A 16,525-nucleotide genomic window follows, 5' to 3' on the forward strand; every position below is an offset into this window, starting at 1 on the left:
TAAATTAGTTTTAAAGTCTTGTTCCCTAATTATTAAGTCTTGTTCCTAAGCCTTGTTCCTATAGTGCCAGGTCTGTTCCTTTCATGGGAACAGAACCAAGTTCCTTTGAGAATTCACCACGAACTTAATAAAGCTTTTACTCAACCTTAACAAGAAGATTAATAAATACCCTAATGTATTCTAATCTTCATTCCATGCTTGATTCTTCATTTCTCGAACATCTTTACTTCGATCTTGATTAATTCTCCGCTTTAATCTTCAATCAAGTATTCTCTTAGCTCGAGCATGAATTACCTTGCAACAACATAAATAAAATATACTATGTCTTTTGTGGTTAGGTCATCTTCAAAACTCAAGGGTCAACAAAGTGTAACATTTGGTGACAATAAGAAAGGTAACATAGTTGCCATGGGTAAGGTTGGTAAGTCACCACTACACTCCATTGAAGACGTATTTTTAGTTGAAGGTCTAAAACATAATCTATTGAGTATTTCTCAATTCTGTACAAGGAAATACTGTAAAATTTTTTATAAAGAAAAATGCTTGATCATCAACATTAAAACTAAGAAGGTTATCTTGGAAGGAACAAGGAAAGGGAACACATACATTGTGGATCTTGACCTTGTTCCTCAAATCAATTTAACTTGTCTTAGTGTTATTGAAGATGATTCACTTCTTTGGCACAAGCGTCTAGGACATGCTAGCTTTTCATTACTTGAGAAACTTAGATCAAAAGATCTTGTTTTAGGATTACCATCCATAAATTTCATATTGATCAAGTTTGTGATGCATGTGCACGAGGTAAGCAAGTAAGATCCTCTTTCAAATCTAAAACGATAGTAAGTACCACTAAACCATTAGAACTAATTCACATGGACTTATGTGGACCTATGAGAATTCAAAGTAGAAGTGGAAAGAGGTATGTAATAGTTATAGTAGATGACTACTCTAGGTATACTTGGGTTATTTTTCTCACTAGTAAAGATGAGACTTATGATGAGTTCCTTGTCTTTGCTAAAAGAGTTCAACACTTGATTGGTCACAAGGTAATGCATATTCGATCAGATCATGGCAAGGAATTTTAGAATTATAAATTTGATGACTTAAGCAGAGATAATGGCCTAGATCATAATTTGTCTGCCCCTAGAACACCACAACAAAATGGTGTTGTAGAAAGGAAAAATAGAACTTTGGATGAAATGTCTAGAACCATGTTAATTGCTAGTGAGCTTCCAAGGAACTTTTGGGTTGAAGCTGTTAACACTGCTTGTCACATAATTAATCGTGCCATGATGAGACCTATCATTAACAAAACTCCTTATGAACTTTATTTTGGAAAGAAACCAAATATCACCTATTTTAGAACATTTGGTTGCAAGTGTTTTGTGCATAATAATGGAAAAGATAATCTTGGGAAATTTGATGCAAGGAGTGATGAAGCAATATTTTTAGGATACTCATCACATAGTAAAGCTTATAGAGTATATAACAAGAGAACCATGTGTGCTGAAGAAAGTATTCACGTAATCTTTGATGAATCTGACAAGTACAATCCAAGCATACAGGTTGATGACTATGAGATTGGGTTGGTACAACCAAATGAGAAAAATGCAGATTCAAATGAAGAAGAAGAGGTAAAAGAGGAAAGGAACGAAGAAATTGGAGATAATCACATCGATGATGTTCCTGTTCCTCAAGAAGGAGAGAATGTTCATGTTCCTCAAGATGAAGGAACAGAGTCCACCGAGGCTAATAGAGGAACAACTGATCAGAGTTCCTCATCTACTCAAGGAACTCATGAGGAACATGTTCCTATAAGAGAGTTTCAACCAAAACCTTGGAGACAACAAAAGTCACATCCAATGGAACTCATAATCAGCGACATATCCAAAGGTACGCAAACTAGATCTCAATTAAGGAACTTTTGTGCATTTCATGCGTTCCTATCAATGATGGAACCAAGAAATCATGAAGAAGCCCTAACTGACTCTGATTGGATTACTGCTATGCAAGTTGAATTAAATGAGTTTGAAAGAAACAAGGTATGGCATCTAGTTCCCTCATCTAAACAACAAAAAGTAATTGGCTTAAAGTAGGTGTTTAGAAACAAACTAGATGAATATGGAACCATTGTTAGGAACAAAGCTAGACTTGTAGTAAAAGTTTATAATCAACAAGAAGGAATAGATTATGAAGAAACCTTTGCTCCTGTAGCTAGATTAGAGCCATTAGAATTTTAATTGCATTTGCTGCTTACATGGGATTTAAACTATATCAAATGGATGTTAAGTGTGCATTTCTAAATGGCTTTCAAAATGAAGATGTATATGTTAAACAACCCCCAGGCTTTGAAAATAATAATCTCCCAAATCATGCTACAAGCTTGATAAAGCTCTTTATGGGTTAAAACAAGCACCTAGATCATGGTATGAGAGATTATCAAAGTTCCTTTTAGAAAACAATTTTAAAAGAGGAAAGGTTGATAAAACCTTGTTCCTAAAATCTAAAGGAACCGACATTTTACTTGTTCAAATATATGTTGATGACATCATATTCGAAGCTACAAATGAAACATTATGCAAAGAATTCTCAAGTCTCATGAGCAATGAATTTGAAATGAGTATGATGGGTGAGTTAAATTTCTTTCTTGGACTACAAATCAAACAAACTGAAAAGGGAATAATTGTTCACCAACAAAAATACATACACAACAAGAATCCGCCTTTTTAGCATCTGAATTTAGCGTCCGACGATACTAGCGGACGGTAAATTTACTATTAGCGTCCGGTAAATGACAGATGCAAATTAGCGTCCGCTTTTTGAGATTTAGCGTCCGTTCTTTTAAGCTGACGCTAATTAGCGTCTGTTTAGCTATAATACCGTCCGAAAGACGGACGCTAAATAAGAGGTATAAATTAAAAAAAAAAAAAAAAAACGTCCAGTCGACCACCCACGCCTTATCACTCTTTCCACGCCTCTCTCTCTTCCTCACTCTTATCTCACGTTTCTCTCTCTTCCTCACTCTCGCATCTTACATTTTCGTGCTCTCTCTTTCTTTTAGATCTCACGAAATCAGGTATTTCTACTCAGATTTAACTAATAAATTTGTTTTTTTTAGTTTTGATTGTTGATTATGTAGTTTATTTTCTCGATTTTCTTTGTTTTTCTAGTTTCGTTTTGCATTTTCTTGTTCTTGGTTTTTCGGTTTTTCCTAGATATGAATTTCCTAAGATTTTTTAATTTTTTTTTGTTTTTCGATTTTTCTTTATTTTTTTGAGTTTTCGGTTTTATGAGATTTTGATTTTGTGTGTTTTTATTTTCGATTTGGTTATTCAATTTTTCAATTTCGCGATTTTGGGTTTTTTTTGTCTTTGGTTTTTCGGTTTTCATCTTTTGATTTTTCTGAGATTTTGAGTTGTTTCTTGTTTTATGAATGTTGTTTCCAGATCTGGTTTTTGGGAATGAATTTTCTTTTTTTTGGGCATGAATTTCGTCTTTTTTGGAAATCAGTTTTTCGTTCTTCGCTTTTTAGGAATCAATCTGTATAATTTTTTTTTTAAAATCAATTTAGGGCTGGGTTATTTTTGGGAAAATATCAGATATAGATGTACTGTGTAATCTTAAACCCTTATCAGAAAATATCAGTAAGATGTGTATGCCTAACAAATATGTTGTTCTCTCGGCTTTCTTCATGTAATTACAGGGGACACTAATTGGTTCTTGTTCAAGAAGCACCCAGCTCGTAAATTTCCTGCCGATTGGAGTCTAGGTCTAGGGTGGCTGACTGGTCACACATTTACCAACCCCTAAGAGCTTAAACTAGTAAAATTGTTTCAAAACGACTTTCAGTAAAGCACAACTGAAAAAGAGAGAGGGGGGGAGGGTGGAAGAGTTGGAGTCAGTAGGGGATACACATTGTCTGGCTCTTAGGCTGAGCACTAGAAGAGTAGAAGATGCTGCCAATATGTGTACAGTTAGCAGTGTGTCTGTCTGGAGAAACTTGTAGGAGATATAGTTTGATATTATAATCTCATAATCTCAAATTAAGTTGTTTGCTACAGAGTCTTACTTTTAATTCTTGGATAGGTTTGGGCTTGTAAACTTGTTCTGGAGCACTCGCTATGACAAAGCAATGACACTGTTCTTGACATGCTTAAAGGATTTCTCAGAGTTTGTCCGGATGAAATATCTGGAGAATAACGTACCTCCTTTCTTGTTTCAGCTTGAAATTTTCAATTATAGCTCATTTCTTGTTTGCATCTTTTGTACATGCTTAGCATTGCATTTGCCCAGCAAGTAATACCAAAAGATTTGAATACAGGTTTATTGTTTTAATTGCTCATTAACGGTTCTTATGTACTGGATTCAATGCCTCTTTTATCCATTACTACACAGTATCCTAAACTAGCAATTAGCAAATATGTGATCAAGGTTTTCGTTGCATAGCAAGTTGGCAACAAGTAGTGTAAGTTACTATCCTAGAGAAAATTTAAATTTCAATGGAGATAGATGCTGGAGGCAGAACAATTTTACTACATGCCACCTCCTAGGTCACTAGATTTGGAGCTTTACCTTGTAATAGTCGGACAACAATCTACATTTTCATGCCTATCATTTTATTAAAGGGAAAAAGATGAAAACGAAATGCAAGCAAAATTGTAGATTGAGATTGTCTCCCGAAATGGAGATGGTCTCATGAAAATGCATGAGAGTCTCAAGTTTTAGTTTTTCTCCAATCCTGATCATGGACTCTATAGGGAGCGGGGGGGTTAAACCCCTCTTAGAACCTTGGAGGTGACCTTATATAGTTTCATGTATGTTGTAGAACATCTATATATAATAATTTTGGAATATCTATCTGCATCTCTTGATTGTGGTGGGTGGCAAATTAGGTATAATATAAAGGGTAGTGAACTTGTCATGTGCAAAAATCCCTTTTTCCTGTTTGTTGTCACTATTTCGAATTTAAGTGACTTAAAATTGTAAGTAATTGTACTGCATCGTCATTATATTCATTTTTCTTCCAAACTTTTAAGTTAAGAGTTTCACCATTGCTGCTGTTGGTGTTATCCACCTGCTGACTTAAGCCAGGTATATGCTCTTTCTTTGTAAATAACCCTTGGCATCTTGTTTCATTTATTTTTAGTTGGTTGAGCAGATAGAAACATGCAGCATGCTTCTGTTTTTCTTAGAGATGACTGTAATGATTTATAGGTCTGAGGCTTGAACCTTTAAGTGGTCCTATATGGTGAATTTTGCTCTTTGTAACTATAGAGAGGCCTTAAGAGTTGACTAATGTTGCATAATTCACTAATTAGCCCAAAAACGTCGATCCGTAATATGCTAATTGGTATGTCTAAATGGGTACAGTGGTTTGGATTCAGTTGGTTTAGCAAAAACTAATTAGTGATTGCGTTCTCAGGACCATGGTTCAGGTACACTAAGCTAGTTGGACTCGACTTTTGACACGTGGTTTCCATGGATCCAGCCTTTGATAAGGCTATCCAGACTTGGGTTGTGTTGGTTATTTTCCTGGGAATATTCACATGCTAATATCTTTTATGAGGGGACATCTCTACATGCCATGAATAAAGCCCTGTTTCTCCCATTTGGCTGGTGATTGGATAATATGTTACATTGTCATGTAAAGGAGTGTTTTAATTGCATTGAATATGTATTGATCAATACATAAGAAAGCTTAGTTAGGTTCTTTGGATGGCTAAATAATTTCTGAAGAATTACTACAGCTTGCAAGTTTAGTTTACTTAATCTTCCCTACTTTTCATGCTTATTTAGGTAACGATTAGCAGTTAAACTGCAGGCAGTGCAACCAACAGAAGAAATGATTCACAAGGAGAAAGAAGAGAAGAATTTCAGCAAAGGAAGCTTAGTTAAAGTGAGTTTTGAGGGTGCTTGATTCACTACAACTGTTCTTGAGGTGATTGGGATCTAAAAACAGAAGATGACAAAGAGTTTGTAAGAGAAGAGGCTGATGCCCTGCACATCAGACCGCATCCTCCAAGGCAAGAAAGTGAAAGTTCAAGCAGTTTGAAGAAGTTGATGCTCTTTAAATGATGGGTGGTGGGTGGGCTGCATTTCTAAAGTCTTGGTGACTCAAAATATTTAGTTTTGTTCCAAATTTTTGTTGTGGAGTTTAAATTAGTGTACATGTAATTATATGAGATTTGTATTAGATTTTGTTCTAAGTATACTAGAATTTAGTTCTAGAATTATTTTTTCACTTGTATCTACATTTATTATCAATAATAATTGAATTGATTAATTTGTTTGCCTTAATAAAGAATTATCGTATTTGCATCATTTGCATCAATCCTGGATCTAAGTATACTAAAATTTAGTTCTAGAATCATTTAATATTAATAAGTTAAAAAGCTGCTCTTGTCTGTGAAAACGGTCGCTAATTAGCGACTGCCAAGGACATTAGCGACCGCTTCCTAGGTAGTCGCTAATTAGCGACTACCTAGGAAGCGGTTGCTAATTTTCGGATGCTAAATATTTAGCATCCGCTTTGCGGATGCTATTTGGAGAATTAGCGACCAAGGGTTTTGCATTAGCCGTTTAGCGTCCGTAGGCGGACGCTAATATATTTAGCGTCCGATTCCGTGTTTTTAGCGTCTGATTTTTGCGGACGCTAAAGTCTTACATTCTTGTTGTGATAAAGGAACTATTGAAGAAATATGGCCTCGAAAACTCAAAGATAAATCACACTCCTATGGGAACTTCAACTAGATTAGATGAAGACTTCCATAGGAACAAGTGTTGATCAAAAAAATATAGAGGAATGATTGGTTCACTTTTGTATCTAACTGCTAGTCGTCCAGACATAGCTTTCAGTGTTGGTTTGTGTGCTAGATTTCAAGCAAATCCAAAAGAGTCTCACCTTACTGCGTGAAGAGAATTCTTAGATATCTTAAAGGAACAGATGATCTTGGACTCTACTATCCAAGAAGTGATACATTTGAGCTAAAAGGATATGCAGATGCAGATTATGCTGGAGATCTTGTAAATAGGAAAAGCACCTCAGGTATGGCACAATTCCTTAGTCATAGTTTAGTTTCTTGGAGTACCAAGAAACAAAACACAGTTGCTTTATCCACTGCTGAAGCAGAATATGTAGCAGCTGCTGCATGTTCAAATGCTTTGGATAAAAACAACTTAGTGACTATGGAATAAACTTTGATTGTGTTCCTATTTATTGTGATAATACTAGTGCTATTAGTATTTCTAAAGATCCAGTGCATCATTCAAGAGTTAAACATATACATATCAGACATCACTTTTTAAGAGAAAATGTTGAAAAAGGTTTGATTAAACTTGAGTTTTGTCAAACTGAGAATCAGATTGCTGATATACTAACTAAGCCTTTGCAAAGAGATAGATATGAAAAATTAAGGCTTGAGTTAGGGTTAATAAAAATTAAGTGATTGTTCCTATTTCATTCCCCCATGTTGAATCAATTTGAGTGACTTTGTGTGCTAAAAATAATTGTGTTTAATTGCCTAAGACCATTGCAAATTGGAATGTTACAAAACATAAACATGAATTCAAAGGAATTAAACAACTCACAAATGTCACATAATACTCCCCTTACTGTTCCTAAGGTAAAGAAACATGCATGATATGAAGAACATTGATATGTAGCATTAGTTGTTCCTATAGCACAAGTTCCTTAGCATTTATTTTCTTCCAAAAATTAAAATCATAAAAATTGAAAAATCCGAAAAAATCCCAAAAATATAGGAATCAGATTTAATTAAATCTGATTCTCATTTATCGTTTTTTTTTCTCTTTTTTTATTTGTTTTATTTTCTCGCGTGTCAAACACTGTTACATGCATTCCCTCTTTAATTCATCATTACTAGAAACCGTGTTCCTCCAACCTTTCATCTTCGCCATTACGAAACTCCTCACACCTCTTCACAACCATAAAACCCAATTTACTTCACATCATGGCAAGAACCTCACGAAATTCTCCTTTTCCAACATCAAAAACTCCCAACTCCTATAAAATGGAAAATTCTCCTTCTCCTACCAAAACCCTAGAAATCGACCCAAATCAAGAAACTTCCATAAGTGAGCAACAGTTAGAATCTCCAAGAAGGAGTATGCGCAGAAGGAAATTAATAGGGGAAGATGATGAAGAAGAAACCCCGGAACAAACTCAGGGGGAAGAAGAAGTCACGCCTGTTCCTTCCAAAGGAACTATTACTTCTTCTTCCAAGAAACGGGTTGAAAGAAGCGAATCACGGTATGTACTAGGTTTTTGTGTAGATCTAGAATGGACAAATAAAGTAAAATTTCTTGAATTAACAAACATTCTAAAGAAACAGGGTATGGAATTCTTATTTGAATTTGCATTTAATAATGCACTTGTTCCTTTAGCAATGGATGAATTTTGTGCGAATTTTACCAATATTGATGGTCTTTGCACAACTTAAGTTAGGGGAAAGAAAATTAAGTTTAATCAAGCCACATTGGGAAAGGTTTGGGAAGTTCCTTGCAAAGGAACATATTTATATTTTAAACGGAAAGGAACTGTTTCTTTTCCTAATTTTCCTCAGGATAAAATTGTTGAATTATTTGGAGGAACTGCTGGTCAGAACAAGATAAATCATAACCTACTCTCTCCACTTCACAAAATCTTGTTCAACTTAGTGTGGAGGCACTCATTCCTCGCACTGAAAAGAGGAATGAAGTGGGTTTCTTAGACATGTGCTACATGTTTTGTTTAGACCACCACATTCAAATCAACTTCCCTTATCTCTTTATCCAACATCTTACCCACTGTATTGAGAATCACTGTGTTATTGGTTATGGAGCCTTGATTACATCTCTCCTTCATCCCTTTGAAGTGAGACTAACTGGATGGCCTACTTTCGGAGTTAAGCAAGGGAATATCTTGAATGAGAAAACTCTTAATGGATTGGATCTTTCTGTCCAAGAAGGAGTACTCATTCAAGGGAGAACAGCTCCTATTTCCTCTAGCAAGAGGAAACTGACTAAGGTAGTTATTGAGGAACAAGATGATGATGTTATTTTGGAGGAACCAATTCCTACACTGGAGGAACCTAAACCAAAGAGGCGCAAACACATAGCCAAAAAGCCTACCCCTCCTGTTTCTAAGAGAGTGAGGCAGAGCACTCGATTGAAAATGGCTCATTCTGCCTGTGTTCCTTCCAACAAGGACTCCCCTTTAGTCCTTTCTGATGCGGAGGAACAGGAACACCCCACTCTCAACGAACCCACTCCACCAACATCTCCAAAGCTTTCTGTTCCTTCCAGTTTTGAACAGATTAAGAATGAGCTTACTGGACCTAACCCTTTGCTTCCACCTCTACAACTCTTCCACCAACACCACCGTTTCTTCCTCCCATTTACAACACCTCTCCATCTGTTTCCACTCCTGGAACTGAAGGTCCTTCAATCCAACCTACTCTAGTTCCTCCACCAAACCCTACTACTGTCTCTGGTTCCAAGGGTGAGGAACAAGCTTCTCCGGATGACTGTGGTTGGGTAAATGATGTGTGTCTTCCTGCACAACACATGATAAAATTCTATAATCACCTACACTGGACATTGGATGCTAAAACTGACAAAATGCTGGGTCTTATGAAGATTCTAAGTGATACGGTGATTGAGCAACAAAAGAAGATGGAAACTATGGCCCTAGCCTTGGAGGAGTTGAAGGAACGAGTTGGTATCAATCATGGGGAAGTAATGAAGAAACTGGAGGATGTGGTTGAAGAAGAAATTGTTGAGGAACACCATTCCCCTTCCCTTTCTTAATTCTTAGTTCCTGTCTACTTTTCGAGGAACAAGACTTTTGTTTAGTTCTTTTCTTTTTCTTTCTTTGTTTTTTTGGAACAAGTGCTATATAAACAATGACTTTTGCTATTATGTTTGTGTTTGTGAATATTTATGCATAATTTTTTTCCTTGGAATGGCTAGTATTATGTGATTGATGTTTGAGCAAGTTTATCCTTTGCAATTCTAACCTAACCAAAAATTGGTGCTTTTTTTTTTTTTTTTTTGAAAGGAAAATAGTGCATTAATTAATCAAGGGACAGAGTGTCCATGAGTACATATGGTGAGACAGTACTGGGACAGTGATTAATCCAGCATTGCTCGTTTCCAAAAGGCACTATTTTTGCAAGGTGGTGGGCAGCATAATTCCCACCCCTTTTGACATGAGAAAAGCTAATAGCATGAAAATCAGTACAAAGAGAGATGATATCCCCTAGTATTGCATCCAAGTCCGAAAAAAAGATAGCAGACTTTGATAGGCGAGTGACAATAACCTGTGCATCTGATTCAATGATCACTTCTCTGAACCCCTGCTTCCTCGCCCAAATCATGGCCAAGTGAATAGCCTTAGCTTCCGCGACATCAGGCGGCCACCATGCTCTTTGTCTTCTCACTACAGCAAATAAGACTCGCCCCACATTATCCCTTGCTATGGCACCTAGACCCACTTGACCTTCCTCGCAGAGAGACGCATCGGTATTGATTTTGACGATACCGTTCACTGGCGCCAGCCACTTCTCGGCACTGAGAACCCCCTGCCGCTTCGAACCAGCATATATACGCTGGGTATAGAGATTGTGGTCGTCAACTTGGCGTAGGACACGCTGCACCAAGACTTCAAGGGGCACGCATTTGTTATCGAAAACGAATTTGTTGCGTTCAAACCAAATATTCCATACTAAAAAACAGCCTCGCTGCACCAAATTAGCATCCAACTCTCCCCATTTCGAAACCATCTCGAGAATATCAAGATCAGAGTACCCCGTAATCATTTCGCTGCACCCACACTCCACCCATAGCCTGCGAATTCTTTCACAACCAAATAGAGCATGCTTGGCCGTTTCATCTTCATCGGGACACCAAGGACAGGAAGCCGTCTCTATGATATGCCGAGCCTTAAGAGAAGCTCGAACTGGAAGTGTGCCAGTACACACTCTCCACAAAAAATGACGCGCCTTAGGTGTGATCTTCAAGTTCCATATACCAACTCAAGCATTGTGATAGTCATCAAGATTTCCTCCTTTCCCCAACATGTAAGCTGTTTTGACCGTATATTTTCCATCTTTCGAATAGGCCCACATCAAATCGTCAACACCCCCACGGGAGCTAAGAGGGATCGCTAGGATACATTTCACATCTCTTGCATTGAAATGTTGTTCAAGGATGTCGATGCGCCATTCCATCTTCTCGTAGTCAATCAAGTCACCCACTACTTTCAAGCTCTCTACTTCTGCACTCTCTATAAATCTCCCCTTTTCATCACCAATCCAAGGGTCCTTCCAGATATCAATGTATTTACCACTTGCCACTCTGAACATAATCCCCTCCTTCACCAAACTTTTGGCACTCCAAATACTTCTTCAGGAAAAGCTTGTAGAGTACCCTAGATTCGCATTAAGCATATCACTAGTAGGGTAGTATTTAGCCTTCATTACTCGACTAAGAAGAGAGTTGTTATAGTGAATGAGACGCCATACCTGTCTTCCCAACAGAGCATCATTGAAGACCGCTAGATCCTTGAAGCCCAATCCACCCATACACTTTGGCCGACACAATTTGATACAACTCATCCAGTGCATTTTCCGAGCCTCACCCCGGCCTCCCCACCAAAATCGAGCCATAGCTGATAATCTCCTGAATAATAGCCATTAGGAACTTATACACCCCCATCAGATAAGAAGGAATGGCCTGAATGACAGCTTTTATCAACACCTCTTTCCCTGCTCTTGAAAGGAGCTTTTCTTTCCAACCTCTCAACTTCTTCCACACACGATCAATGATACTACGAAACATCATTTTCTTCGAATTGCCACAAGCAGTAGGGATACCCAGATACTTCTGATGCTTATCAACATGCTTCATCTAGAGCAGATTTATCAACTCATCTTTTCGTTCCCTGCTAACACCTTTACTGAAGGACACCTCCGACTTTTCATAATTAATTTTCTGCCCGGATGCTTGTTCGTATTGGTTGAGAATATCAACAATTGCTAAGCATTCCTGTCGCGTGGCTTGAGTAAAGAGTAAGCTGTCGTCTGCAAAAAGAAGGTGTGATACCTCGGGTCCATTTCTGCTAGCTTTTGCACCATGAAGAATTCTATCATTTACCTTCTGCTGTATCATCTGCGAGAAAGCATCAGCAACAAGGATAAAAAGAAAGGGAGAGAGGGGATCGCCTTGTCTCAGACCCCTTGTAGGTGAAACAGAGCCACACACTTTCCCATTGATCAGAAAAGAATAAGACACAGTAGACACACAGTTCATCACCAAATTCACCCAACGACCATCAAAACCCATGGTAAGAAGAAGTTTGCGCAGAAAACCCCATTCAACTCTGTCGTAGGCTTTGCTCATATCTAACTTCATAGCCATTATTCCCGTTCTGCTTTTATTTCGTTGCTTCATTGTGTGAAAAAGCTCCAATGCAATCAAAGAATTATCTGAAATCATACGATCAGGAACAAAAGCACTCTGATTCTCCGTAACAATGGTAGGGAGAATCTTTTTAAGCCTAATAACAAGAGCTTTAGAAGCAATCTTATATAACACATTACACAAACTTATAGGCCTAAATTCAGAAACGACAGTAGGGGATTTAACTTTAGGGATAAGAGCCACATTAGTACAGTTGACATCATCAGGAAAATAAATACCATGTAAAATGTTGCTCACAAACTCAGATACCTCATCACCAATTATATGCCAAAACCTCTGGTAAAAAATAGCATGCATACCATCAGGGCCAGGAGCTTTACAAGGGTGCATTTGGCTAAGAGCCGAATAAATTTCCTCCTTAGAATAAGGCCGCATAAGTTCATCATTCATCTCGTTTGTGATAGGCTTTCAGACGTGCTTCAGGACCTCGCCAAACTGTTCATCTGATGGTTTATTTGAAGTGAAAATATTCTGAAAATATTTCTCCACCTCAAATTCAATCTCGGCTTCTTCTATGTTCCAACGGCCCGAACTATCGCAAATGCCATGAATAAAATTACGTTGCTTGCGTTGTGAAGCCTTGTGGTGAAAATATTTCGTATTACGATCCCCATCTTTGATATCTGCAACTCTGGACCTCAAATACCAAAAAGCCTCCTGTTTTGCATATAAATCATCAAGCTCCGTTTCAAGTCTAGCACACATTTCACAACTCGACACCGAAATAGCAGCCTTTTGCGCCTCATGTAAAGCCTTTTCCGCCTTACCAATGAGCTTTGGAAGATTACCATACCCCTTCTTACTCCAAGCTGCGAGTTCCCTTGCAATGGAACCAATTCGAGTTTGAATAGAATCCCCCTCCGCTGCCTCCCATGCTTTCTTCACCACACCCTCACACGCCTCATCCAGCAACCAACATGTCTCAAATCTAAACCTTTCCCCCCCCCCCTTATACCACTCATTTGAGAAGGCCCCTCAGCTTTGAGAATAATCGCATAATGATCGGACTTATAACGAACTAAGTGTTCAGTGTAAGCTCGCGGAAACAGATGCGACCACTCCATCGAGACAAGATAACGATCCAGACGCTCCCTCACTCTCGTTTCCGGGCTATTTCCTCTCTCCCAAGTGTACCATTGCCCTACAACTCGCAAATCACCAAGCCCACAATCATCCACAAAAGCTCGAAAACCTGCCATCTCTCTTCTATCTCGATTCGCCCCACCCTCTTTTTCTCCATAGTCAAGGATTTCGTTAAAATCCCCGCCAATAACAACAGGAAGTTCAGAACTATCACAAAGAGACCGCAAAAGAGACCATGTCTTATGTTTTTGAGCTTCCTCTGGCCATCCATAAACCCCAATAAATCTCCAGTTAGCACCACCCTTACTAACAACATCACCACAAATATGATTTTGAGAGAAGGAAACAAGAGTAAAAGAGATAGTAATATCATTCCACATCAAGCAAAGGCCTCCAACTAGCCCCACACACAAAACAGCAACAGCATTAGTAAAACCAACTCTCTCTTTTGATTTTTCTGCAATATCTTTTTTTATTTTTGTTTCCGACAAAAATACAATGTCGGGAGCATGAGATGAGGACCAACTCTTTAATTGACGAACTGTCCAGGGGTTGCCCAATCCCCGACAGTTCCAACACATAACATTCATAATGCCGGGCGGGGTTGGGTTGAACCAACCTCCGCCTCGACAGTTACCAGAACACTGCCAGGAACATGGGAATCATCTAGTTTCATCTTTTTCACATTCACACTTTCCACCATCGTATCATCATTTACAACCATAGGATCCGGGAATTTTCGCTTATCTCCTGGCAAATTATGACCATGCACATTTGTTTCAACAGTGACACTTTCATTTATTTCCATGGGAACAACTCTTGCCTTTATTTTATGTTTGCGGGATGTAGTTTTGACAGGTTTAGGACCAACATTAAAAACAAAAGTATCAACATGATGTGGCGTAGCCACGACATTCTGACCTGACTCCCCAGGTGGGGTTGGCGTGGTAATGGGAGGGAGATGAACACTACCACTCACCCCATGTTGCTTAGAATCATTCGTGAGAGGAAATGAGAGAGAAGGTTGCTCGGTTTCGCATATTGGAGCCTCCTCTACAGTAGCAGCTTTGGTATTTGCAAAGGTGAGATTACGAGCACAACTAAGGAAGGCCCTAGTCTCCTCTTCCATCTTTATTCTACCCTTTCTTGGAGAGGCACGCAGCCATGACCCCCATTGCTTCTCAATCTCCTTCTCCTCTTCTTGGTGAACCCAACAGTCCCGCTCGATGTGACCTATTATACCACAAACGTAACAAAACGTCGGCAACCGTTCATACTTAATCTCCACCATAACCGGTTCACCCTTCTTCAAAGAAATGCGTTGAATCCGTCTCAATGGCTTGGTTACGTCTAAAAGCACACGTATTCGGGCCGACTTGTCCCACAAGATTCCATCCGAATCATATTCAAGAACCTCTCCCATACTGTTCGCAATCATCTTGATATGTTTCTCCGTCCTATAAGCCATGGGCAGATTATATATACGGAGCCAAAAGGGGCACAACGTCAGAGACATATTCGAGGGCTGCAACTCTCCTTCAATTTCGCTCAAAAGTATGAGGTTTTGGTCAAAGGTCCAGGGTCTTCCATTCAAGACCTTGGTTTTGTCTCTGAGATTAGCGAATTGCACCACGAAAAAACCGTTCTCTATCGACCGAAACAAGGCGCCATTAGAGATAGCCCAGATTTGGTTCAGAGTACGCTTTAAAGCCTCGAAATTGTATGATCGTACTGTCAAGACTCGTCCTACTAGAGATAGGGCAAGATCATGATTATCGTCCTCATTCGCACCTTCATCAAACGAAATCACTTGGTTTTCTGCTTCTGTAATCTTTAGATTCGATACTTTATTTAATATTTCATCCGCCATCACTGACTTCAATCCCAAGAAGGGATTAAAGCCTCGAAGAATCGAGAAGAAAAAATGGAGGACCACGACTATGACACTCAAACCCTAGGAAAACTAGAGAGAGACTTTACAATCCAAAAGATAATATTTTCTGAAAGATTAAAATTCATTTTTAATAAATAAATCTGTTTTGATGTTTAACTGATTTTCGAATAAAGCTCAAGAAACTCCTAATCATTAGGAGTTGTGGCTAAAACATATCCACGTCCAAAATGAGATCATGGGATCATGGGACATGATGAGGAACGTGTCCCTTAGGGGAAGGAACATCTTGGGTTAATGGATTTAACATGAACTCGATTTTAACTCCCACGTTCTATGTGTTAGTCACTATAAATATTGAAGTCTAAATAAGTTCCAAAGTGTGTCTGACTAAGTAATTAAGTGAGTTTAACTAATTAAGTGTCAGTGCCTTCATTCTCTCATAATAGCCATTTGTTCTTTGCTTTCTTACTCTAATTCCACTAAGCTTATTTCGATCAATCGTATTTTGGTTTTTGGGGTAAGGGAACTTTGAGTGAAGTTCTGTAAGAGAGAGGCTTTGAGTAAAGCTTGTAAGAGTGAGAAAACTTAGAGTGAAGTTGAGAGGAACTACTGTTAAGGGAACAGTGGCTCAGGAACTTGAGTTTAGGAACTCAAGGTGTGGCTCGAGAATAGAATTAGGTTGTAACAAAGTTGTTTGGCCTAATTAGTGAAAGAGTTGAGTTTAAAATCCCTAGTGGTCGAGGTTGTTTCTTCTTGTTGGGCCCAAGAAATTTTTCCTCGTAAAAATCCCTTGTGTTCCTCTAGCTTGTTTATTCGTTTAAGGTTAAATTTCCGCAAAAAGTTACGTTTATTTCTACACCTACAATTCACCCCCCCTCTTGTAGTGTTCCTAGGGAAATAAGACTCACCTTGATATAATCTCCCTTGAACAACCAGTTATACAACAACAATCATAACTGTTTTTGTCTAGAAATTAAAGATGCTAACTGCCTTGTTAAGGAAATACCGGGTCAGATCTTAATGTCCTGTGTTAATAGTCCGTACGCCGGAATCCTGCAAAAGGTAAGA

General features: G+C 38.4%; 2 protein-coding genes across 2 annotated transcripts; both read right to left on the reverse strand.

The window, feature by feature from the left end:
- Nucleotides 1–10,073: 10,073 nt before the first annotated feature.
- On the reverse strand, nt 10,074–10,817 carry LOC125495590 (uncharacterized). The gene has a single exon (XM_048640353.1). The coding sequence runs from the start codon at nt 10,815–10,817 to the stop codon at nt 10,074–10,076; it is 744 nt and encodes a 247-aa protein (XP_048496310.1).
- Nucleotides 10,818–14,149: 3,332 nt separating this feature from the next.
- LOC125495591 (uncharacterized) lies at nt 14,150–15,535 on the reverse strand. The gene has a single exon (XM_048640354.2). The coding sequence runs from the start codon at nt 15,431–15,433 to the stop codon at nt 14,150–14,152; it is 1,284 nt and encodes a 427-aa protein (XP_048496311.1). The 5' UTR covers nt 15,434–15,535.
- Between the last annotated feature and the right edge of the window lie 990 nt (nt 15,536–16,525).

The sequence above is a fragment of the Beta vulgaris genome, chromosome 3 (assembly GCF_026745355.1).
Source record: "Beta vulgaris subsp. vulgaris cultivar EL10 chromosome 3, EL10.2, whole genome shotgun sequence".
Taxonomy (NCBI): Eukaryota; Viridiplantae; Streptophyta; class Magnoliopsida; order Caryophyllales; family Amaranthaceae; genus Beta; species Beta vulgaris.

What these genes read in the sequence shown, in the direction of transcription:
- LOC125495591 (XM_048640354.2), bottom strand. Translation starts at nt 15,433, where the DNA reads ATGGCGGATGAAATATTAAATAAAGTATCGAATCTAAAGATTACAGAA.
- LOC125495590 (XM_048640353.1), bottom strand. Translation starts at nt 10,817, where the DNA reads ATGATTACGGGGTACTCTGATCTTGATATTCTCGAGATGGTTTCGAAA.